This window comes from Myxine glutinosa, chromosome 4, assembly GCF_964187855.1.
Source record: "Myxine glutinosa chromosome 4, kmMyxGlut1.1, whole genome shotgun sequence".
In the NCBI taxonomy this organism is placed as follows: domain Eukaryota; kingdom Metazoa; phylum Chordata; class Myxini; order Myxiniformes; family Myxinidae; genus Myxine; species Myxine glutinosa.
The window spans coordinates 142961173-142985846 of NC_136264.1; the positions used below are offsets into that span (position 1 = coordinate 142961173).

Here is a 24674-nt window from a genome sequence, read left to right on the forward strand (position 1 = left end):
GAGCATGTATGAGTACCAAAACGTGCACTTGCAGAGACAGGAACATTAAATGTGTCACGTTTTGTGGCTGTAGTAAAGGCGAAAAGTGTAGAAATCCAAATAAGTAAATTCCAAAATAGGATGATGCAAAAGGTATAAGTGTCATATAATGTTGTGGCCTTGGTGGTATCATACAATTGTAGTTCGTAACATGTTGAAATCGGTTTTTGGCAATTATCTTAAAAACCATTGACTTTTGGATATGAAAATGTATTACTGACCCCCCATAATGTGGCATTGCGCAAATTTTGAGTGGTCGGGCAACCTCCTAGGTCCAACGGTTCTGTAGATACAGTCACGGCAAAAAAGGGGGCGTGGCCCAAAAAGGGGTATGGCCATTTCAGCTATTTCGCCGTCAGTGGCAAATGTGTTACCAACCAAATATTGTTCCTGGACCTTCAATTAGTGGATTCCTGAAGAGTTTAGGTCTGTACAATAAAGTGCATACTCAACCACCATGAGCTACTAGAGTATAGTTTTGTTTTCTGTAAACATAGAGATGATGTGCTTCACCAAAATGCTCTAATTTGGTCTCATCTGTCCACTGAACATTCTCCCAGAAGGATTTATCCTTGTTCAGGTGTGTTTTGGTTAACTCCAGTCAGGCTTTCTTATGTCTCTCTCTCTCTCAGCAGTAGGGTCCTCCTGAGTCTCCTACTATAGAACCCCCTTTCATCGAGTTGGCGACGGATGGTGAGAGTTGAAACTGTCGTACCTTGTGTCTGAAGGTCAGCCTGAATCTGTTTGGCAGTTGATCGACGTGCTTTTTCCACCATTCGAACAATCCTTCATTGCAATCTTCCATCAGGTTTTATCTTGCAGCTACGTCCAGGAAGGTTGGCTGCAGTGCCATGGGCCTTGAACTTCCTGATAACATTGTGTACGGTGGACACAGGAACATCAAGGTCTCTGGAGATGAACTTGTAGCCTTGAGATTGTTCATGCTTGGCTACAATCTTGTGTCTGACCTCAGACAATTCTCTGGTTTTCTTTCTTTTCTCCATGCTCATTGCGGTACACACAGTGACACAAAACAGCAGAATGACTCCTTTTCTCTATTCAAACTGGTTTAATGGGTGATTTTTATATTGCAGGCACCTGCAACTCACCATAGGTGAGTTCAATTCCAAAGTAAAGGAGAATCACCTGCTTGAAATCTAAGTATTTCTAACAACTTCTGAAAGGTGCCAATAATATTGTCCGGGCTATTTTAGGATTTGTGTGTGGAATAATGTAAGATTTAGTAATTTTTTCAGCTTTTTTTGGTTTTGTTCCACTGCAAAGCAAAGAAGTACATATGTGGGTACCAAAATAAAATATTTTGTTAATTTCAACAATTTTCTGGAAGAAATGGTGCATTATTTGAAAAACGTGCAAGGGTGCCAATATTTTTGGCCACGACTGTATATTACATCTTATACAACACCACTCAACAAGTCTAGCAATCAAAAAAGATCATAAATGTAAAAATAAATAACAAACCCAAACACCTTTTTATCTTACTTACAATCTCTTTTAACCATTTTGTAATGAAAATTTAGCGGTCTTACACCTTGAAAATCTCTAATCTTTAATCATCCGTCAAGCTCCCTGCATCAGTTCTTCATCCTCCAGATTTTCCTTCCCACTGGGCCACGTATTTTCCCCCAGCGACTCAAGTTCCAGCCTTTGTGCCAGCACACGCACTCATGCCGCAAAAACTGACACTAGTGCTGCGACACCCTGTGTTGTCCACACGGGACCTCAAGAAGAGCTGTAGTCGCCATGCCCACTACGGCTATCATGTCCATTTCGGCCGTGCCTGCAGCATATATCGCGTCACCCGAACAGAACGTCTTGCGCACCACACTCTCCGCCGTGCCGTCTGCACGGCCCTCATTGGCATTCTTTAAAAAATAGTTTGACCAGTTGTCGGCAAACCAAGATAGCGAGCGATATTGGCTCGTCGTTCACCATTATTATTTAGTTTTACCATGTCTAATTTGACTTCCAGAGTTGGACTACTGTGTTGCCGCTTACGTGTAGGTTCACCCTTTTCGTTACCACTTCGTTTACCACTCCTTGTTCAAAGATTACTGTGGTAAAGTACACAAAGAAAAAAATGCAGTGCAGTACTGTCCCGTACGCAAAGGCATTGAGTCTAAAAATGCACAGTGTGAGATAGAGTCTGAGAGGGAGAGGATGCATTGCATTGTGGGGTGAATCGCTGGAAAGCTAGTCGGCAAAGCATTGTGGGGGTGGGACAGCTGGTAACTGGTCTTCCATCCAATGTACGTTTACTGCTGGGAATTGTTGTATGTACGGTATAATGAAAATGTTCAAAGGTAACTTATGGACTTGTATGAGAAACGACGGATAGCAGGGAGACTTGTTAGTCCGGCAGATATGTGAAGAATTGTGGTAGAATTGTGCCTTTGATGATACAAGCATGAAACTTGGCACACAGTTAGGGCATACCCTTACAGTGAAATTTGGATGTAGGGGCATTCCAGATTTCTCCTTGGCCCAAAATGGCGGCCATTTTACAAAATGGCGGCTAAGAAGGACATATTTACCTATTATTTCAGACTTGTCATTTGTGCTGCTATTGAAACACAATGTAATGAGCATATTATAAATTGTCATGTACATGCTATGCAATACCTTCATACTGGGTTCAAAATTGGAATCTACGGTGGCCTATAAGGGGCAGAACAAATGGTTTACCATTGCAATAGACAGGACTGGTCTAGCGGTTTAATTATTTAACTTTGCATGACTATCTGATTTCTCCTGGGTGTAATTTTGGTTCAATACCTTTATATGAACAACTTTGATGTAGCTTTATGAACTTTCCTATCATAGACTAGGTGACTATAAGGAACAATGCAAGGCTAGTGAAAAGTTACGAAAGCGAATTACTATATTTATGATAATAATGTATGTATTTCTTTTTCAGATGATAACTCGACTGCACTGCACCTTCGCTCATTGACTGTAGTGGCTACCTAGATTTGGTTCCCAATTTGTATATTGATTGAATGGTGGTGGTGGATAATGCTTAATTGACAATGGCCAACAAAAATTTCAAGCTATTAGACCCCCAAAGCCCTAGTACATCTGGAACAAACATGCCTTATCTGACAGATTGGGAGAAGTGTGTGTTATGTCAGGAGGTCACCGATGAGGCCCTTGCCTGTCCAGCTGATTCCAAGCGAACCACAGGGTCCGGATACCAAACTCTTGCAGATTATCTCCTCACCTTCAGCCAGATGGGCTGCCTGCCAAAATCTCTAGAACTGTCCCGCCTGGACGATGGTGAAGGTATCCAGTCAACCTTCCAGAGCCACAAGGCTAAGTGGCATGATTCATGCAGACTGAAATACAACAAAACTGAACTGCATCGGGCACAAAAAAGAGAAACGTCTAGTGAAGAAACCGCAAGTGTCTCAAGAAAGTACACCCGTCACAGAGTACATGTAGACCACACACAGCCACAGCCTGAAAAGTGTTTCTTTTGTGACAAACCAGCGGGTACTAATTCTCTGCGAAAAGCTTCCACCTTCGACCTCGATAAACATGTCAGGACAGCTGCCCTGAAACTAGGAGATCAGGCACTTCTTGCTAAACTGAGTGCAGGTGACCTTATAGCACAAGATGCACAGTACCACGTGAAGTGTCTGGTGTCACTTTATAACAAAGCAAGGGCCACAAGCACAACACTGAATGAACAAGATGATATCAATCACGGTATAGCACTTGGAGAGCTAGTGTCCTACATCGATGATGCCCGCACAGATGCTCTTGTGACACCAGTGTTCAAGCTGGTAGACCTAGCAAGACTATACACCACCAGGCTGGAACAGCTTGGAACAGTCTTGACCAGGCGTGTCCACTCCACCAAACTCAAAGATCGAATCATGACATATTTTCCAGACCTAGAGGAGCACATGTCCGGTCGAGATATTCTGCTTGCTTTCAACCAGGATGTTGGCTCAGCCCTTCAGAAGGCATGTGATCACGACACTGACAGTGATGGAGTTTGTCTTGCTAGAGCCGCAAATATAGTTTGTAGAGACATGTTGAAAATGAACTCAACATTTAGTGGTTCATTTGAAGCCCACTGCCAAGAACATTCGGTACCTAATTCGCTTGTATCACTAGTTTCTATGATCTTGAATGGTCCTAACATCCAAGAGCAGTCAAGCCACTCGTCGGTATCAACACCTACTCTCACAATCTCACAACTCCTTATGTTCAACAGTTACTCACGCCGCAGAGAGAGCAGCAGTACTACCACGTCCACGAGGCACAGTCACAATCGGGAGACTCCCCTGCCTGTGTACCTGGGCACCCTTATCCACACAAAGACTCGAAAAAGAGACCTGGTTGATACTATGTTCAACCTGGGTCTCTCGATCTCCTATGACAGGGTGCTTAGCATCTCCACGGACTTGGGGAACAGAATCTGCCGTTTCTTCCAAAATGAGGGTACAGTTTGCCCCCCTGAGCTAAAAAGTGACCTCTTCACAACTGGGGCAGTGGATAACATTGATCATAACCCCAGTTCAACAAGTGCCCACGACTCCTTCCATGGCACTGGCATTTCACTTTTCCAGCACCCAAATAGCGATAGCCGTGGAGTTCAACGGGTAAACCCAGATGACACATCAACAACAGATGCACACCTGCCACAATCATACACCATCGTACCTCCTGTTGTTCTGGGTAAATGTGACCCACCTGTACCCAAGCTAGCGGGTCCCAACAAAAGCAACTGCCAACTCATCCCTGAAGCAATGCAGATTGAGTACAGGTAACTGATTATTGTGTTTGAACTGTGGACAGTTATATGTGTACCTAAATAACCAAGACTTGTTAACTTGTGTGGACTTGTTTGTTCTTAATTGTGTTCATTATCTTGCATTTTGACAGGTGGCTGGAGCAGATGGAGAAGACAGTGCTATCTGACACACCACTTAAGGGAGACGAGACAGTATCATGGGCTGGATACCATGCCAGCAAGCAGTCTATTCCAGAAGAACCAGAGTGTAGTGTGGCCTTAACTTCATTGCTGCCTCTCTTCTATGACCAGGCAAAATCTGTGGCAATGATTCGTCACTCCATGGATGTCATCAAGAAAGCAATCGATATTCTGAATCCAGGTCAGATCCCTGTAATCACACTTGATCAGCCACTGTACACACTTGCCAAACAGATCCAATGGAGATGGCCAGAAACACACGGAGAAGATCACTTCGTCATGGTCTTTGTTGGACTCCATATTGAGATGGCAGCATGGAAAACCCTCGGTGACCTTCTGGATAGCAGTGGGTGGACAGGCGTTCTGATGCTTGCAGGGGTTGCTACAAGTGGTACTGCTGATTCCTTCCTGAAAGTGACCCATGTGACACGCACACGACGAGCACACCAAGTCACAGCCAGTACTCTCTATCTTCTCCTGAAGGAAGCCTACAGCCAGTACACCAGTGGACTAGATGAGGGACAGGATACGATACCACTAGATGACTGGTGCGGTGAACAAGCCAATGCAAGTCCACAGTTTCAGTTCTGGTTCCTAATTATGCAGCTAGAACTGGCAGTCCTGATCTATGTGAGATCCGTCCGTGAAGGAAACTTCCAACTGTACACTGATGCTCTGCTCTGACCAAGCTTGTACCATGGTTCTTCACCTTGGGACATACAAACTATGCCAGGTGGATCCCAGTTCACTTGCGCGACATGGTGACACTTGCAACAAAGCATCCAACTGTATACGCACAGTTTCTGGCAGGAAACTTCACCATGAAGAAGACTACACGTGCATTCTCTGCCATAGCCTTAGACCAGGCACACGAGCAAAATAATGCATTGGTGAAAGGTGATGGAGGGGCTGTAGGTCTTACGGAGAATGCTGCAGCTTTGCGCCGATGGATGGTGTCTGGTCCAGAGATGGCCAAACTGATCTATAAGTTCGAGGCCACAACAGAAAAAAGAATTAGGAAAACTGAACTAAAACACCATGAACAGACAAAGCACACGCAGGTAGCCTTTGCTCGAGATGTGAGAGCACTCACCCGTGTCATAGGAGAGATGGGGAACCCATTCTGTGACGACAGCAAAGATCTCTTGGTGCTAGACAGCAGAGACCTGGCAGACCCAGCAGTCATCAACACCCTTTACCAGATCGAGAAGCTGGGAAAAGAACAGTATGACACATATGTGAACGAGAGGCTTGTACATCAGACAAAGCCTATCACTGACCCAATAAAAAGAAACAATCTCCCTCTCTTCAGCCGACCCCCAGTCAGAGAGAAGTCAAGAACAGAGTTGAAGGTGGTATCTCTGAAGAATGACTGCGTTCTGTTCTCCAGGCTGTTTATTGCATCCCAGACACGGAATGGAGATCTTGATGAATTCTTTGCACATGAAAACCAAGCTTGTCCCCCTGCATTGTCACAAATGGGCAAAATCCGGCTTGGAACCAAGTCTGATCTGGTTGGGTGCTTAGAAGATCTGATCACCTCACGGGAAAATGATGATGTAAGCCCCCCTGTTGAAGTCATGATCCTGGATGGAGCAGCCATCGTGAACATGCTGGCACCTCGTAATGCGAAGACCTTCTCTGAGTATGCATCACTAGTATTCTTGCCATACATCACATCTCAGATACAAAATAAGAGCAGGGTTGATATTATCTGGGATGAATATTTCCCAGACAGTTTGAAAGCCGACACCAGGAAGACGAGGGGTAAAGGCACCAGGAGACGAGTTGAGCCATCTAGTTCCATCCCTCGAAACTGGCAGGCCTTCCTTCGCATAGACGAGAACAAGGTGGAGTTGTTTGACTTTCTAGCAACGAGGATAGCAAACATTGAGACTGACAAGCAAATCGTCACCACAAACCACAAAGAAGTTTTTTGTACACAGCCACGAGATGTTACTGGTCTTTCCCCGTGTAGCCACGAGGAGGCAGATACAAGGATACTACTCCATGTCCAAGATGCAGTCAGACAGGGCTATACCAAGGTGTCAATCCGCACAGTGGACACAGATGTTTTGATCCTTGCAGTGGCAGCAACTGGATATCTTGACATCGATGAACTCTGGGTTGCTTTTGGCACAGGGAAGAATTTCAGGCACTTGGCAGCTCACGAGATGGCTGTGGCACTGGGACCAAACAAGTGCCGAGGGTTGCCATTCTTCCACGCCTTCACTGGGTGTGACACCGTGTCCTGCTTCGGCGGAAGGGGGAAGAAAACAGCATGGGAAACATGGAAAGCCTATGATGAGGTCACTTCAGCTTTCTGCACACTGGCTGCCACACCAACCATTTCAACTGCAAATGACAACATGGATCCACTGGAGCGTTTTGTTGTTCTGCTCTACGATCGAACAAGCAGCCAGGAACATGTTAACGATGCCCGCAAGCATCTCTTCACCCAGACTGGTAGATCAATAGAGGCTATCCCACCAACGCAAGAAGCCCTCAGACAACACATCAAGAGAGCTGCCTACCAAGCCGGCTTTTGTTGGGGCCAGATGATGATTTGCGCACCTGAGCTCCCATCGCCAAGTGAATGGGGTTGGAAACAGAGTAATAACGGCTGGGGGATATATTGGACAACCCTCACAGAGGCAACTGAGGCATGCCGACAATTGATTAGATGTGGATGCAAGAAGGGTTGCAGGAAACAGTGCAAGTGTGTTAAGGCCGCACTCCAGTGCTCAGCTCTGTCACTGTGCAGGGGAGTGCACACGATAGTATACAGGAGGAATAACACACCTGTTACATATACACAAACATGTGGAAGACTGTTTTGTAGACTGTTTTATAGTGAAAGTCACTTCCACAGCGTTAATGTGGCATTTTCACTTCATTTCCATTGTGTTTCTGGAGTTTGCTCAAAATAGCTCAAAAAGTAATTATTTTTGTAAAGAATAAGGACCAAATAAATGTTATGTGAGTTTGTTGACATTTAATTATGATCTTACAACCTGTTTACGTGAAAAAAACATCATAGGTGTGCTTGAGCAATAAGTAAATCTAGTTTTATAGACATCGGTACTGTGTATCTTATTATCCGTAAACGGCCATTTTTAAAATGGCCGCCATTTTGTCCCTAGGAAAAGATTTGAATGCCCCTATATCCAAAAATCTTCCTAGTAGTATGCTCTATCAGTGTTCAAAATTTCATGCTTGTATCACCAAAAGCACAATTTTTTCACATATCTGCTGGGCTAGTAGCAGGTACCCCAAAGGTAACTGATATTAAATTGACTTTCACAGAAATTTGAATTATTATATCTCTATACTGCACACTTCTAACTTCCCAATAATGTTTAGTGGGGAAAGCGCACCACAAAAGTGAAAATAACCCAAACTTTTGCACAGGACTGTATGTACATTTTAAAGTCTCTAAATACCCAAGATAAACTATGGATGGTCTAAAACACGGTTTATGCTTGCCTGTGAAAAAAGCCTGTAACAAGATGAGGACCATTAGGAGGTTCAAAAGTTACAAGCAAAAATGTATTGCACTTGCACCTCATTGCTTCACATTGGAACCAAACTATCGGAATCCAAAGATATACAGTAGTTGCGTAGCTTAATTGCCACTTTTGGCCCTTTAAATTACAATTGTACCAAGTTGTCCTTTTCACTACTCAAGCAAGAGTATCACTAAAGACTTACATTGGCTTATAATGACATGAATGGTGCTGATAAAGATCCGGAAGAGGAAATGCAACTCACATGGACCACGAGGTACGCTGCCAGATCGACAATGTTGTTTTCAGTGGCATAATGTAATGGTGTGCGTCCATACTTGAGCTCCTGTTCATCAAGATTTGCACCAGCGGAGTGCAGCAGTTTTAAGCATGGAAGGCTGCCAGAAAGCACAGCCAGATGCACAGGAAACAGGCCTGGCAGACAAAGAAAAGTACCGTATTCAGAAACAGTCATAGCAATAAATCCCAGCAATTAGGATGCAAGGCCAGATGATACAGCTCAAAAGCAAGTATGCAACCTCCAGGCTATCCGTTAGCTAATACTCATAGATATCCAAGACATAATATGTTTCAGCAAAAGGAATGAAGGAAAGCAACTATGCTGCTAGTGCTGTGAGGAATGCACACAAATAACCAACCTTCATAATTCGGAATATTTATGAGAGGAGCGAGTTTCAAGCCTAAGTGGCATGTCAGCACAGCAAGTGTCTCTTCATCTCCATTCTCAGTTGCCATGTGAATAACTGAATCTCCATCGCAGTCCACAATTGAAGGGTCTGCTCCAGCCCGAAGGAGAAGTTCAACTACCAATGGCTGCTTTGTAATCACAGCAAGATGTAATGGTGTCTGCATACATTACCCAGAAATATCACCCAGATCAGAACAAACATCACAGGCCGGGATTGGAAACTATTGCTTAAAAAGACCTCGTCTAGTGAATGAGATAGTTTCCAGTGTCAGTAAATACTTCATGACACGAAAAACGAGTAATCTGTCTTGTTCCAAACAAGTCAACTGGACTAGACTGCTTTTGGCAAAACTTCCCCCATTCAAATGACAAAAGACCCATACCTGGTGAAGGTCGTTGGGTAGGTTTAAGAAGTTTTGGTCATGAATGCTGAGCATCACGTGCAGCAACTGTTTCACCACCTGTGGTTGCTGATGAATAGTAGCAAGATGCAGAGGCCTGAACACAAAACAAAATACATTAAACTGACAACATGCGGCTCTACAGCAGCGTGCACTCAGAATGATCAGAGCACTTTTGTAAGACTGACTTGGTATTAGTCTAAAACTAAACCATTCAAATTATGACACCATTAGTTTAGCATCCACCAGTCACTAGGTTTGCATCATCGTCACATGGTTTGCCATCATCTTCAGATTGTAATTCACAGTACAGACTAAATGGACTCTACTCTTTCAGAATACAGGATTTAAAAAAACATGGTATTGCATCAATTGAGTACCGACAAGATTGCCAGCTTCACATTGTCTCTGCAGTGCAGCATGCTGCACGATATGGCACCCACTTTGGCTCGACAAGAATGGCAGCTCAAAGATGGTTTCAACTCCACTTGGGGTACAACTCAGAACTACACAACTTAAGTGTTGCCAAATCCAATACAGTACATCTAAAACTATAACGAGCAATCAAAGATTGCATACCCTCAACCTGGACTGTTGGCAAAAATCAACTTCTATGACTGTAAATCATGGGTGTGCCACATTAGAAAAGACAAATGTTTTGCAGACATGAAGTAAAGAGGTAGCTGGGGACTATCGCAGTGACAGATGGTCATAAATAATGAGCACCAATTTTTATTGACGATACTGTGTTGTAGACCACAAACATTACCAACGAGCAGGTCACCCACCATGAAAGATCCACCCATTGGCTTTTACGGAGGTTTATCAAACCCAATAGAATAAAAACCATGCTTCAATAATAATTGGGCTTTAAAGGATAGCCTAGAGGTATGCAACGTTGCCCCTAAGCCATATAGCCTAGGTTTGAATCCTGACCCAGGTATAAACTGTCATCCCGGTGTTTCACAGGCAGATTCATCAATGTGTGTGCCGTTACTCAGATGGATGTTAAACTGGTGTACCGTCTGCTGGCATTTCTTGATGAACGTTAAAGATCCCACAGTGTCCTTCATGAAGAGTAGGCGAGCTACCGCCTGCACCATGGCCTAATTCCAAATTCCTGCCCAAACTAATGCAAGGCACTATAAACCTTGCCAATAAACTGCTTCAGCAGTAACCAGACCGGCCTTCGTGCAGAACACCAGAATACGAATACAATAATAATGACAGAACCAATGTAAGCATAAGATGTGTGTGCATGTTAGACCTACGAATCGCCTTCGTCGTCCTGCACAGCGGTCAGGTGTCGTTGCACAACAAGCAACATGCGTGCATCTCCCGTACGTGCGTAATCAAGCAAGGCTCGTGCCGTACGCTGGGCCAACCGCAAAACAGATTCTCCAGATGGCATCTCTTCTGAGACAGGCACACAATAGAAAAGAATCACCTCTACATCAAGAGGCTTCCTCAATGTGACATCATCGAAATTATAATTCAGATAAATAAACAAACAAATATATGGAAGAAATTGTAAATAAGTAACTCTAGCATCGATGACAATGTTAAAGGAAAGATGTCCAGTTAGAATTCAAATAGCAGGGACCCGCGGATCATCCGCGCAATACGGAATGTGACTTCAAGTCCTCAACGCTCCCTCCACTCCAAAACCCCAACTAATCAACCACCACCTCCCAATCCCAAGTCCACCATTAACCCCCTTCTCATGAAACTACCTAAATCCAAGGTCACTGCTCACCTCCACTCATTTGGTCCTCTTTTCCCCACCCATGGAACCAACTTCCAGATTCTCTTCAATCTCATTCCTCCGGCCAGGTTTTCAAGACAGCTGTTCTCTACAATCTCAGATCGTTCCCAATCCAAAACCATGATCCCTCCTGAGAGTTTCCTTCTGTATACATCGTGTCCACCCCATGCATTCTCCCCTGCCCTTCATTCCTCCCTACACCCATTGTCTGTCCAGGTCTGCCTCTATCTTGGCCTTCAACTCTGCTGTTGATGTTTCCGCCCTCTCTCTACTGTTCCTTTTCTTCTGTTTTATCCTGATCCATTCAGTGTATGAATACTATCTCTTCCACGAGCCTCGACTATGTACACAAAAAACGTCCTCATCCTCCTCCTCCCAACTCTAAGGCGTCAATCCCTTCCGCACTGCAAGCCTTCAACCCCCATCCCCACAACTCAACCTCCTCCCCCACCAAAAGTCCCCAACGCCCCACAACCCTGTCCCATCTTTGCTCTCTCACCTCCCCCATCCACAAATCCTGACCCTTCCCCTCCCAACACAAAGAGGTCAATCCCCCCACCCCCAACTTCAAGGCTTCAAACCACCTCCCCATCCTCCCCCCACCACAAGTCTTCAAACCCTCACCTCTCCAAGCATCAACCCTCCCTCCCAACTCTTTGTTCCCACTATCCCCCTTCACCCCCACCCCCCACCCCACCACTCCCAACCCAAACGATGACCTCCCTTTCTCACCCTCCTCCTGCTCATAAAAGCAAACGAGCATTCCCACATCGATCATTACATATTTCTTAATTACCTCATCGAAACAGTGGAATATTTAACACTTTCCCCTTTCCACATCATGCTATCACTGACTTTCCAGAAACCGCGATCGAAACAGCTCCTAAATGTCTTGGCCCATCATGATCGCCTGTCCAACTCACAATCCCACAAGATATGCAGGAACTCCGAGGAATTGCATCTCTCAAGTGACCAAGAGCAGCCTAATTGCGCCAATAAACAACCTGAAACCAATTCTTCCTGATGCACATAAACGTCGTTAATGACGGATGTTTTCTTTCACCATCTCGCAAGATTCCCGGAAGTCATTGGGCAAAGACCTTTATAATGACATGGGTTTTATGGTCCCTGGTTGAGGTTTTAAGAGAAAATAGTTGCAAATAACAGCAAGGACCCGCTTAACCTCCGCGGTAAAACATGGCGATGTGTGAATGAAAACTCTGAAGATGTCTGACTTTGCATATCAACAAAATGGTGGCCATAAGATATTTCAGGTTGAAATTGTGGGTGGAGTCAGGCTAGCTCTCCAACCAATGGGTGGAACAGAATGTTACACTCTGACGTACGAACAAGCATATTATTAGATAAGATTCTCAAACTCTTTAAATGCTCCTCATTAAGGTTGCCCAATAAATTCTCTTTGCATTCTTGCACTTGTACAAACCGAGGAGAAGCATCAGAGATGCCATGACCGATATACACACCAGTTTTAGTAAAGATTCCCATGGGTGTTGCAGCAGGAATCAAATCCTCCTTGGAGTCCATTTGTTTTTCCGATTTTGCATCCTGTACACTTTTGGTCTTTTCAGGAAGAGGTGCTGCCGTGACTGCCTGCACTGTGCTTTTTGTGGATAACAACCCATGGGGCTTAGGAAGACATTCCAATGAAGAAGAGGTGGTGTCAATTTTTTGTGGCGACATCTTCTGGCCACCAATTGCCTTGCTGGAAACTGGCTCAGGTGAATGCAGGCGTAGTTCTCGAAATCTGGGTGTTGCATCAGTCTCTATGTCATCCACCATGTCCATCCTTTGACCTGCAATGCCAGCACAACCGCAACGATATACAAATATTTACACTTTCGTTTGTTAAATATCGCATGCAAAAGTAATTTGTTGACAGACCTTGCATAAAAACATGTTTAAAAAAAACATTTTATATGGCCATTTCCATTGCAACAATCTCCACTATGATAAAGATGTATCTCATTAAAACTAATATGCAGATGGCTCTTACAACAAGTGGGGGAAAAATTCTCAAATCAAAAATTATCTGCTGTGCTTTGAAAAAAGGTCAAAATTCAGAAAAATTAAAAGTACAGTTGAAGGAAAGACATAACTTTTGTAAATATTATTAAACTATTGAAGGGATAACAATGACTACAGTCAGTGTGTTTAAAAGAGGGACCTTGCAAAGTGCTTGATAGTGGCATTTTCATTTGAAAATAATAATGATAATGATAATAAAACACGACACCGACAACAAAACACAGCGTTTCAAGAATGCTCCTCACTCTGTTGGATTCCTCAAAACAAGGAATGACACCATAAAGCCATTTTAGTTGCAAGAACTTTGGAGTGTAATCATAAATGTAATAGCAGCTCCACAACAAGAGATATATTTAAAGCTTAAAATTCAATTTCATACTACATTGTGTCCATTTTGTCAATAAACTGTCCATGAGCTTCTTTTTGCTAAAACAAAAGCTTTCTCGTATTATTTCAAGGAAAAAGGCTAAACAATATTTTGAATTCTGACTAATTGTTTTGTGATGTTGTAAGCTCTGGTTTAGCCCATGTGTTATGCTAATTATCACTTTTTAAAATATCAACAAGTAAAGGAAACGGTCAAAAATAAGCAAACGGTGATGAAATCAAAACTTACCATTTAGGTAGCTATTCATAGCTGTCAAAAGGGAAACCAAAGTGTGGTTAATGGCTTCACCAATGTACATGCAAAATATGCAATTCATTTCAACAGAATCTCCAAAAATAAAATAACGACATGAAAACAGCACATGCACTAGCCTTTCTCAAAACGTTAAATCAAAGAATAAACGTCCATAAAAGTGGTGAATGAAAGAATACGAATTATTAAGAAGTGTATAGCAAAATGTATTGTTTATAACTGCAACGCCAGGTGTACACTTTGCTAACTAAAGGGGATCAAACTGCAGTTTTGAGGATATTTACATTTTCAATGACTCAAGCTACTCACAAACGAATTAAATTACATAACTAAATTGGACCATTTTTCATTCATTTTAATTTGTGCTTCCCTTCCAAATAAATTTATGTTACCCCTTCAAGCCACCAGCCCGAGCAATTTAATGGTTATGAATCAGTTTCCTTTTGCTGGCAGCATTTTACCGACATTATCCACACTCAGTTGCAACCATTACTTTTACCAATGCCATAACAATTTCTCCAGTATATTTATTTTCCATACAAAGTCAAAGGCAAGTCGAATAGCCCTTTAGGCCATCAGACCTGTCCACTGACATTTAGAGATTTTTAATTTTAGTGTCTCTTTAATCCTCCACTAGTTAACAAAATTAAAAATCCCTCTTTGTTTGTTTGTTTCTTTGTGAGTAGGATATCTCAAAAAGTTATGGACAGATTCAAACAAAACTTGGTGGACAATTTGGGTGTGTGACAAGGACAAATTGGTGATAGATTTTGGTGAAGATCCAGATCCGGATCCGGGAATTAGCATTTTTAAAGTGATTCGTCACCGTTGAGAGATGGGACCAAAGTTATATATAGCACAATATCTCCTAAAGTTATGAATGGATTATGACAAAACTTGGTGGATGAGCTGGGTAGGTGACAAGAACAAGCCGATTAGATTTTGGTTAAGGTCCGGATGCAGATCCGGCATATCAGTGGGATACAAAACGTAAACTGTTTATTTAGCCCTGGTGGAGGTATGTGCTCTACTGGGTGTCGTTTTGGTTCATTAGATTACAGTTAGATTTAGCTGCAAAAAGAAATGATAATAATATTCAAAAATAATAATATTCAATAATGCTGTATCATTAACAGTTAAATTAGTCCCTGGTGTTGGGCTAGCGGCTAGGGTGCCGGCTTAGGATCCTAGGATCCTGGGTTCGAATCCCGGTCAATCGCTGAATTAACGCCAGGGGGGTTGACTCAGCCTGTCATCCTTCCGAGGTCGGCAAATTGAGTACCAGTTCACTGGTAATTCCCTGCTTGTCGTTAAAGGTGGCAAAAAGGGTTGGCGTCAGGAAGGGCATCCAGCCGTAAAACATTGCTTCAAAAAGGGGACCGAAAAACAACAACAACCACAGTTCCCGAAAAAGGCCAACCCCCGCTTGCGGGGAAAAATGGCCTCTAAAGGTGGTTTTTATTTTATTTTTATTAACAGTTAAATTAGTGGTGACAATATGAGAACAAAAGTATTGCCCCAGTTATGCTTTTCTATTTATATAATGTAGACTTGCCTTCCTGTCCACAAGTGGTTTGCACAGTATATTCTGAAATGAAGAAAAGAAAAGAAAAACCTGGTATCAGATACCAATTTAAATAAATAAAAACAAGTGCAAGGCATGAATGAAAAGACAGACAAAATGAAACTTTTTTTTTCATACAAATTCAGTTTTAGAAAATTAAAGATTTTTGATCCAGAACTGGCCTATCAGTGGTATACAAAACGTAAACTTTCAGCTTGGCGGAAGTATGCACTCCATCAAATGCTGTTCTACTTTGTTTTATGGATAAAAAAAACAAAACTTTATAATTGAATGTGTTTTGACATTATATACTCAGCGCAAGTTATGCTATGCTTTTGCATATCACACATGACACAAGCGACCAATTATATATTTCTCTTTCGGGGCAGTTTAAGGAAGTGATCAAAAACAAGAAGGAAAGGAAAAATATCATACCTTCATTCAAACTGCATGTGAATCATTACTAAGACAGTATCGAGCCAAGATGCCTGCCATATTCTAACATGTAATATATATGCAGCCTTTTGGGACAATCTAGCTGCTGAGACAATCTATAGGTCTGGATAGAGAGCTAGACATGTCATTAGTCAGAATCAGATAGTTCCATTCACACACTATCAAGAGTTTCAGCAAAGTTTCTGGAACAAGTCACACCAATTCATTTTTGCTTTCAAACAAACCGACTCAATTATCCAACCCAAAAACTGAATCAACTGTAGGATTTCTGCCCATTCATGTCTCTTTGGCAAACGCAGTATAAATTAATTGATACAACTTGTGAATAAAGCAGTTCAGTATTAATTGGAGAATACATCTTTGAAAAATAATCATTTTCAAGGCTTTGGTAGCAGCCAAAGTTGCACTACATTACATAACCTGTAGTCTACCAGGATGGTGCTTAGGTTGCACATTTACCTTTGAGATGTCTAGTCTGGGGTCGATTCTCAGCCCAAAGAGAACCTATTGGATTGGTGATTTACTGGTAGGGCATTGCATCACATAGTTCATCGTCCCTTGGATGATGTTAAACTGGGAATCAGTCTGTTAGCTTTAGCTGGTGGATTGTAAGATTCCCCGGCATCCTTTGGGAAGAGTAGTTGAGTTATTGCCGGCACCCTGGCCAAATTGTAATTTCCTGTCTGAACTAAGAATGGAAAGGCAAAATAAAACGACCAATTTTGATTCTTGCCATGGGACTGCTTTGGTAGAACTAGACCTCCCTTTGGGCAGAGAATGACAAATGATAGTCTGTCGAGACAGAAATTCAAAAAGGGAGAAAGAAAGAAAAAGCGAAAGAGAGAGAAAAAAGATAGAGGGAGAGAAGAGAGAGAGAGAAAGAGCAAGAGCAAGACAAAAGCAAAAATAAAGAGGGAAAGAAAGAAAGTAAGAGACAAAAACGAAAGAGGGGGAAAAGGGAAAAAGAGAGAAAAATAAAAAGGTAAAGGAAATGGAGCAAGAGAAAAAAAATAGGAGAGAGGGAGAGAGAGGGAGAGGGGGAGCGTGGGAGAGGGGGAGAGGGGGAGAGGGGGAGAGAGAGAAAGAGAGGAGACACAAATAATTATTTCAGGTTACCGATTGCCTGATTCAATATCCACATTTATCATCATCTGGGAACGGTCCATTGAGATCGACTCTTCAATATCATTTTTTAAGATTCCAGAGCATAAGATGCATGCATAAAATGGCAAACATTATTATGCTAATTAATGTCAAGTACCTTGCTGAGATTCAGGAACCAGATTATTTGGGTTGGTGAAAATTCCAGGTTGTTCTGTTCAGGGAGTCCGTGTGAGAATGAATGAACAAAGAAAGAAAGAAGAGGAGTAATGGTCAAAGTGGCATGGGAGCAAGAACACAATCTATATCCATATGCTATCCATTTTGATGCAGTGCAGGAAGTATATTTTACATTTATCAACAATTAACAACATCGAGTTGAAAAACACAATAGTTTATACATTTTTCTACATTTTCATTGTAACCCAGCAAATTTATTGCTTTCAAATCACAAAGAACTCTAAGGTGCATTTGCACATTTCATGGTAAATTTGAATATTTCAGACATTCTACAGTTGTTGAAAGAAGTAAAGGGCCATATATCATGTCAAAGGTACATTGATATCGACTATAGTCTTTGTCCTGCATGTGATTTATGCAAAAGCTCCATTACAGGTCTTAGATCATGCAAATTCCAAACACACATTTGTCAATATTTGCTGCAATCTGTTGAAAAATCTGTATTGATGTCCACTGTTCTTTAGTCCCGAACCAGGCATCAGCCTGACAGGAGGCTTGGATTTTGGGTGCTGTCATCACTACCTTGAACTATCTTCACTAGCAACACACAACTTTAATTATTTCTTTATTTATATATACTTTACCATCTACATTGACAGCGCACAACTTTAAATTATTTTGTATACAGAGGCAAGGCTTGTGGAAGAGCTCAAACATTGAATGGATCAGGATGCAACAGAACAAAAGGAACAGTAGAGAGGGCAAAGCACCAACAGCAGGTTTGAAGGACAAAATAGAGGAAGATTTGGACAAATAATAGGTGTGCGGAGTAATGGAGGGGGGGAAGGGACAAAAGAGGATGCATTGGGAGGACAAGATGGATACAGAAGGAAACTCTTAAGAGGGAAAACAGGAAATTTGGAAAGAGAAGGGATTGGGGTGGGGTTAATGAGTATTTTACAACAAGTGAAACTTTCGAAAAACCCACCTGTGGAACTCCAGTCAATGGTCTCAAACAGTTGTTCAGGAATATGGTATGCTGGTACTTGATTATTCATTGGATCTAAAAATAATAATAACAAAGACAGACAAGCATAATCACATTTGTTATTCCCATTAAGTAATGAATGTTGCAGTATAAAACAATTAACACCACAGAATGTTACCAAAAATATTAACATGAAGTCAGCATGAACGTCAATTAAAACAACAAATCACTTCTATCATCAACTAGAGTTCATAGAACACGTTGCCCCATGCAGTATTCAAGTATATACTTCAATTTAAATAAAATAATGATTTTCAAGATTGGTAAAAAGAAATTTAGCGCTGACACGCCTCACACAAATTTACCGTTTAACGCTATTCAAGTAGTCTTGCACATCACCCTATTTAACGTGCCCAAGTACTGCAAAACTGGAGGGGATTTGCACCATGGACTAACTCCGTGTTAAGGTGTATAATAGGTTATCATGGCGTTTCATGATGCACACACACCATCTGGACGTAAAATTTATTATAACCACAAACGATTCAGTCATTTCTGTCCAACGTACAATTACAGTCACTACTAAACTGGAAGAAGTTTGGAGGAAACTCGACGTGCTGAAGGCATTGTATACTTATCGCATCCCCCTAAGAAGGAACATCCCCCTCAGGTGAATGTATCAGAGCTGCCTCAGCTTGCTAAGCCTAGATAAGCGGCAATGATCTTTAGTTAACAAAGCTGCTTGCATGAGTCTTTACGCATGAATAAATCCCATTGCCTGTCTGATTTTTCTAGCCATCAGATTATATGTGGATTGTATATGGATTATTTATAACTTATATCTTGGGGCCTCATATGTGATTTCTCCCTGCCATAGTTTCAAGTGTGTGTGCGATAGTTCCACCGACACCTTTACGGCCCAATTGTGACCTTTATTTGATGCATAACCATATTCATAAGGTTTGTCAGCATTTTGATACTCGCCAGAGGGAAATTTGGAGAAACATTAACGTACTTACACATGGGCGCTGTATCGGCTAGCACCCACAGGTCCACACACCTATTGGTACTATTATTACCAGTTATCTAGTTCCGTTAAGTCGTGGCCAACTTCTGGTGACATTCATGATCAAATGTCTCCAAACATCCCTATGCTTCCCAAAGAAGGAAAGCCTGCACTGCTTTCTGAAGCTCTTGCAAAGACAGCTTGGTTGCAGCCTTTACCCCATCAGGTTGTGTTCCATTACCAATCATCTTGCTATTGCTTGCCAAGCCAGCCGTTCGTTATCAACCAATTTGTTGGAGTGCTTAAAATCAAACGAGCCACTTGGCAGGCATTCTACAAACTTATTATTAAAGGAACACACCCATTCTGAACACGCCGATCTTCTCAGTTGATTTCAATATTTTTCAGGTTTAAACTAGAACGGCACTCGGTAGTGAACATACCTCTGCCAGGGTGAACAGTTTACATTTTGTATCCCACTGCTGGGTCGGATCTCGATTCGGACCTGAAACAAAAGCTAATCGGCTTGTTCTTGTCACTTACCCAACTCATTCACCAAGTTTTGTCAAAAGTCATCCACAACTTTTTGAAATATCATGCTATATATCGTTTTTGGCCCGATCAATCAATGGTGAAGCATCACTGAATTAAAAAAAATTATTGTATCCGGATTCAGATCTTCACCAAAATCTAATCATTTCGTCCGTGTCACATACACAACCTCTCCACCAAATTTTGTCTGAATCCATCCTGTTCACAAACTTTTTTCCTGTTAACAAACAAACAGACCGGGATGAAAACAACCTCCATACACCTTTGGTGGTGGAGGTAATAAAGACAAGCTTTTCACTTTCCTTCTTCACTGTCTGCTGCAGTTTCATCAAGCCCTCTTTACCTTCTGCCAACAGAGTGGTATCATGAGCCTACCTTAGGTTGTTGATACATCTTCCTTCAATCCCAACTCCAGCATCTATGTCATCCAAGTTTAATTTTTCTTCAAAATTATTATAACCACAAATTAATCAGTCAATTCTGTCCAATTATAATGGAATAATGATAATAGTATTAACAGGGAAGCTGGCAGGGTGGCCTAGAGCTATGTACACTCCCCTCTAAGCTGTGTAGCCATTGGTTGAATTACAAACGTCAGGTTTGAATGTATGTGCCCATTCCTCAGATGGATGTTAAACTGGCGTCTCGTCTGCCAGCATTAGATGGTGGACTTTAAAGATCCCACTGTGTCCTTCACGAAGAGTAGGTGAATTATCGGCGACACCATGAACAAATTTCAAAATCCTACCATAACCTTAGTCGAACGTCAGGCCTGGCCAACCAGTTTGTGAACGACTTGGGCCAAGCTTCCCCAAGCCAACCCCACAATAACGTGGGAATAACTGTGCACATTGCGCACGTACACGTATTCCGGGTGTTTCTAGTTTAAATAATATAAAGATTGTAAAAGTCGTGTAAATTAATGAATTCAAGATTTTACCATCGTTGACCCAGTGTCTATTACACCACCCTATCTAACATGGCACATTAGTAATTCATGTCTGTTGTATGTGTCCTTTATGATGTCCTTAAAAACAGAAAGTTTCCTGTTTGGAATGATTTTCAATTTTGTTTTCACTGCCAGGCAGACAGGCAGGCAAAGTACATATATCCAATTTATGTTCAAAATATAGCATTCAATTGAAATTAAGTTGTTCTTCGATCATAAACCGACGTTTGTGGACAGACCGACGGACGAATGGACATGAACAAATTGCTTAACCTTGCGTTACGCTTCGCATGCGTGGTGTAGTGATAACGATAGTCATTATCAAAAACAATTGAACCCCCAAAAAATTACTTGACTTGATGATTATAGAATAAATCTACTTTGTATCATTACAAGAAAATATACGCCATTGAGCAGCATATATATTGGTGAGTCTCACATTCATTCATATGGAGGCAGTTATGTCTAACCAATTGGAGTCTTCAATGGACAGTGAAACATGTGACGTGCATAAGTTTCACAGCCAACCAGGAAACCTCAAAGGCAAAACTTAGTTGCCCCTACAAGGGTTAATGGGAAATTCAGTGAAGTCGCATTTGTTTTTTTGTTTTTAACGGTTCCCGTTTTCACACAATAACTTAACAATAAAATGTATGCAATATTCGGATACAATTTAGCAAGTTTTCTCAAAATGAAGTTTCCCTTTAAACCAGTAATAGCGTGAAATATAATAAGGATTTGAAAACAATTTCCCAACAGCCCTACTCAACAATATGCAAATCAAATCCTCCACCGAGCCAAAATAAATGAATTACATTTTAAAAAGCAAAACAAACGAGTTAAATCAAGTCAGCAATCCTTCATCACTTACCAAATATTGGAAAATATGTGGTATTCCCAAGAGGCAAATCATTGTTCAAGTAATTTACATAAGTGGCATGTACTTTCCGCCTCTTCCTTGCCACTTCCTTTTTGTCTACACAAAGATAAAAAGCTCATCTGAATAAACACTCAAATAAAATTTCATCACAATACAGTTCTCATTTGTAACCCAACCTTGAAAAAGACGATACCTCACAAATTATTGAAGAATGTCACCTTGAGATAGTTTCTTAAATTTGGAGTATTCTTTTGAAATCAAGCATTCTTGCTTTGTTACAGTGAGGGTTTTAAAAGTTCTAGGCCAAGGAAACATGCATGGTAGATACATTAAGCATCAACAGTGCATTTAAGTGTTTTTTAGGAACTATCATAATTCCTTTTTTACATTTATTAAATGCTCATGATGTAGAATGTACAGAAATCACATGCAAGACATAGATATTTGTTGACATCATTGTATTTTTACAAGAACTACTGGTACATGAGAACTGGATGGACAAATGAACATATTGCATGGCATATGAACAATCTGTTGTCTCAGCATAATGAGCTATGGGTTAAGCTAGAAATGATAAATAGAAAAACATGTGTCTATATGCGTATATATACATACTAGCAGAAGTACCCGGCATTGCCGGGCGGGGGAGGGGAGGGGGAACGGGGTGGGGAGGGGAACGGGGGGGAGGGGAGGAGAGGGGGGGGAGGAGGAGGGGGGGGAGGGGGGAGGAGGAGGGGGGCAGGAGGAGGGGAGGGGAAGGGAGAGGGGAGGGAGAGGGGGAAGGGGAGAGGGGGAAGGAGAGAGGAGGGGGGAGAGGAGGGGGGAGGGGAGGGGGGAGGGGAGGGGGAGGGGAGGGGGAAGGGGAGGGGGAAGGGGAAGGGTGGAGGGGGAAGGGGAGGGGGTAGGGTGGAGGGGGTAGGGAGTGGGAAGGGGAGGGGGAAGGGTAGGGGGAGGGGGGAGTGGAAGGGGGAAAGGGAGGGGGAGGGGACAGGGAGGGGAGGGGGAGGGGAGGGAGAGGGGGAGGGGGGAGGGGAGGGAAAGGGGGAGGGGGAGGAGGGAAGGGGAGGGGGGAGGGGGAGGGGGTAGGGTGGAGGGGGAAGGGAGGGGGAAGGGGAGGGTAAGGGGAGGGGGGAAGGGTAGGGGGAGGGGGAAGGGGAAGGGGGGAAGGGGAGGGGGGAAGAGGAGGGGGGAGGGGGAGGGGGGAGGGGGAGGGGGGAGGGGGAGGACGGAGGGGGGAGGGGGAGGGCCAGTCAACAATGACGTTGCAGTTCTCATGGTCGGAGAGCAGCACAACAATCGCGACATCGTCCTGCATCTTCGCAACAACAGCACGAAGCGGATTTTGGAGACTCACCGATCCTATGACGCCCTCCAGTACCGGCGTTGCCGGGCGGGGGAAGGGAGACCCGTACATTCCCAACCCGTACATTCGCCCTCTCGACTCAAGCTCACTCGGACAAAAGCCTCGCACAAATTACACCGTGACGGCCCAATGGCCATGTCTATGCCACAAATCAAGTACGTGAGCGAGTCTGGCGCACTGAATTGAAAATATATAGAACGCTCATACTCCGTGAAAAGTGTAGCCGCCGTGTCGCCATCTTGGTCAGCACGAATCGACCAACTCGCTTCGCGGATCTCGTTTGTTTTGAACGTGTCCCAGATTTTAAAAGCGAGACAACTGTTAAAATGCCATTTTGTGCGGCAATAAACTGCTTCACCAAGATGGCGCCCGGTAGCTGCATCTCCACCTATGTGGTGTGAATGGCAATGGTCATTCTATATATTTTCCGTTCAGTGGTCTGGCAGCGAGGATGGAACATCACGTGATCGCTCTGAGGGAATCAGCGAGCTGCTCTGGCACAGGCTGAGATTCCGTGTATAATGTTCCTCGCTGAAATGCGCTGAGGTAAATATGAATAAAAAATATGGATCTCGTCAAATATTTTTACGTAGGCCATGTCCTTCCCAGGCTCAATGGCAATGTCTATGCCAAATATCAAGCACGTGAGCCTCTCCGTTTAGGAGTCTATCGGTAACACACACACACACACACACACACACACACACACACATCTCGTTTTTTCATTTCTGTTCCTCACAATTCTATCCCTCTCTTTCATTCACAGACACACACACACACACACACACACACACACACACACACACACACACACACACACACACACACACACACACACACACACACACACACACACACACACACACACACACACTTAATTGTACAGTATCGGTTGTTCCTAAACTTAAATAATTTAAAGGATTGTTGTAAATGATGTTAATTTTACAACATCCCATATTCAACTTTATTTAAATTGTAAACCTCAAACATAGTTTCTCCACCTAAAGCAAGAACCTTAACCTGTAAGCAATTGACTCGTTTCCCGACTGCATGGATCATCAGCTGGGCACCGTTCTTCCTCGAGGTTTCAATCCTTTCAGCCCAGGACCTCTCCAAACGGCGGATCCACAACCTCGATCATGGATCCACATCAATTGATGGTAAATCAGTGGATCCACAACCTCAGTTGCGTCCAGGCAGTCAGTCAACCCATCAATGCAACATCACTTATTCCAACTTTACTCGCAATAAGATTTAATGTGTTATTGTAGCGGCTACCGCTGGGTTTTCACAATCGCCTTGCACCTATCAAGGACGCGGAGCGATCACCATGCCGGGCTCGTCCAGGATGCCCGGGCAGGCCCGCGCTCAACTTGCCAGGCCTCGGTCGGGACGCCGGGGCATGCCCGGGCAGGCTCGCCCTCAACTTGCCAGGCCGCAGCCAGGACGCTGGGCCACGCCCCCTCTCGCTTTTCCTGGGCAAACGCTCCGGGATAATATGTATATAGATTGCTGCCCGATAAACGGGCTTTTCAGAGTGCCTGAGTGTTTGGTTTGATTAAAGCA

The 24674-nt window shown here is 43.0% G+C and overlaps 1 protein-coding gene across 8 annotated transcripts in view; it reads right to left on the minus strand.

The window, feature by feature from the left end:
- NFKB1 (nuclear factor kappa B subunit 1) overlaps nt 1-24674 on the minus strand; it is a 475515-nt gene that overhangs the window by 11845 nt on the left and 438996 nt on the right. For 3 of the 8 annotated variants that reach the window (XM_078776548.1, XM_078776545.1, XM_078776549.1), the window contains 10 exons: nt 21737-21841; nt 18359-18433; nt 17351-17404; nt 15625-15657; nt 14046-14066; nt 12868-13197; nt 10890-11034; nt 9601-9715; nt 9168-9375; nt 8774-8943 (listed from right to left, as the gene is read on the minus strand). In XM_078776548.1, the coding sequence (XP_078632674.1) occupies nt 8774-8943; nt 9168-9375; nt 9601-9715; nt 10890-11034; nt 12868-13197; nt 14046-14066; nt 15625-15657; nt 17351-17404; nt 18359-18433; nt 21737-21841 (1256 nt within the window). The remainder of the gene's footprint in view (nt 1-8773; nt 8944-9167; nt 9376-9600; nt 9716-10889; nt 11035-12867; nt 13198-14045; nt 14067-15624; nt 15658-17350; nt 17405-18358; nt 18434-21736; nt 21842-24674) is intronic. The other 5 variants (XM_078776544.1, XM_078776546.1, XM_078776550.1 and 2 more) reach the window with 2 other exon arrangements.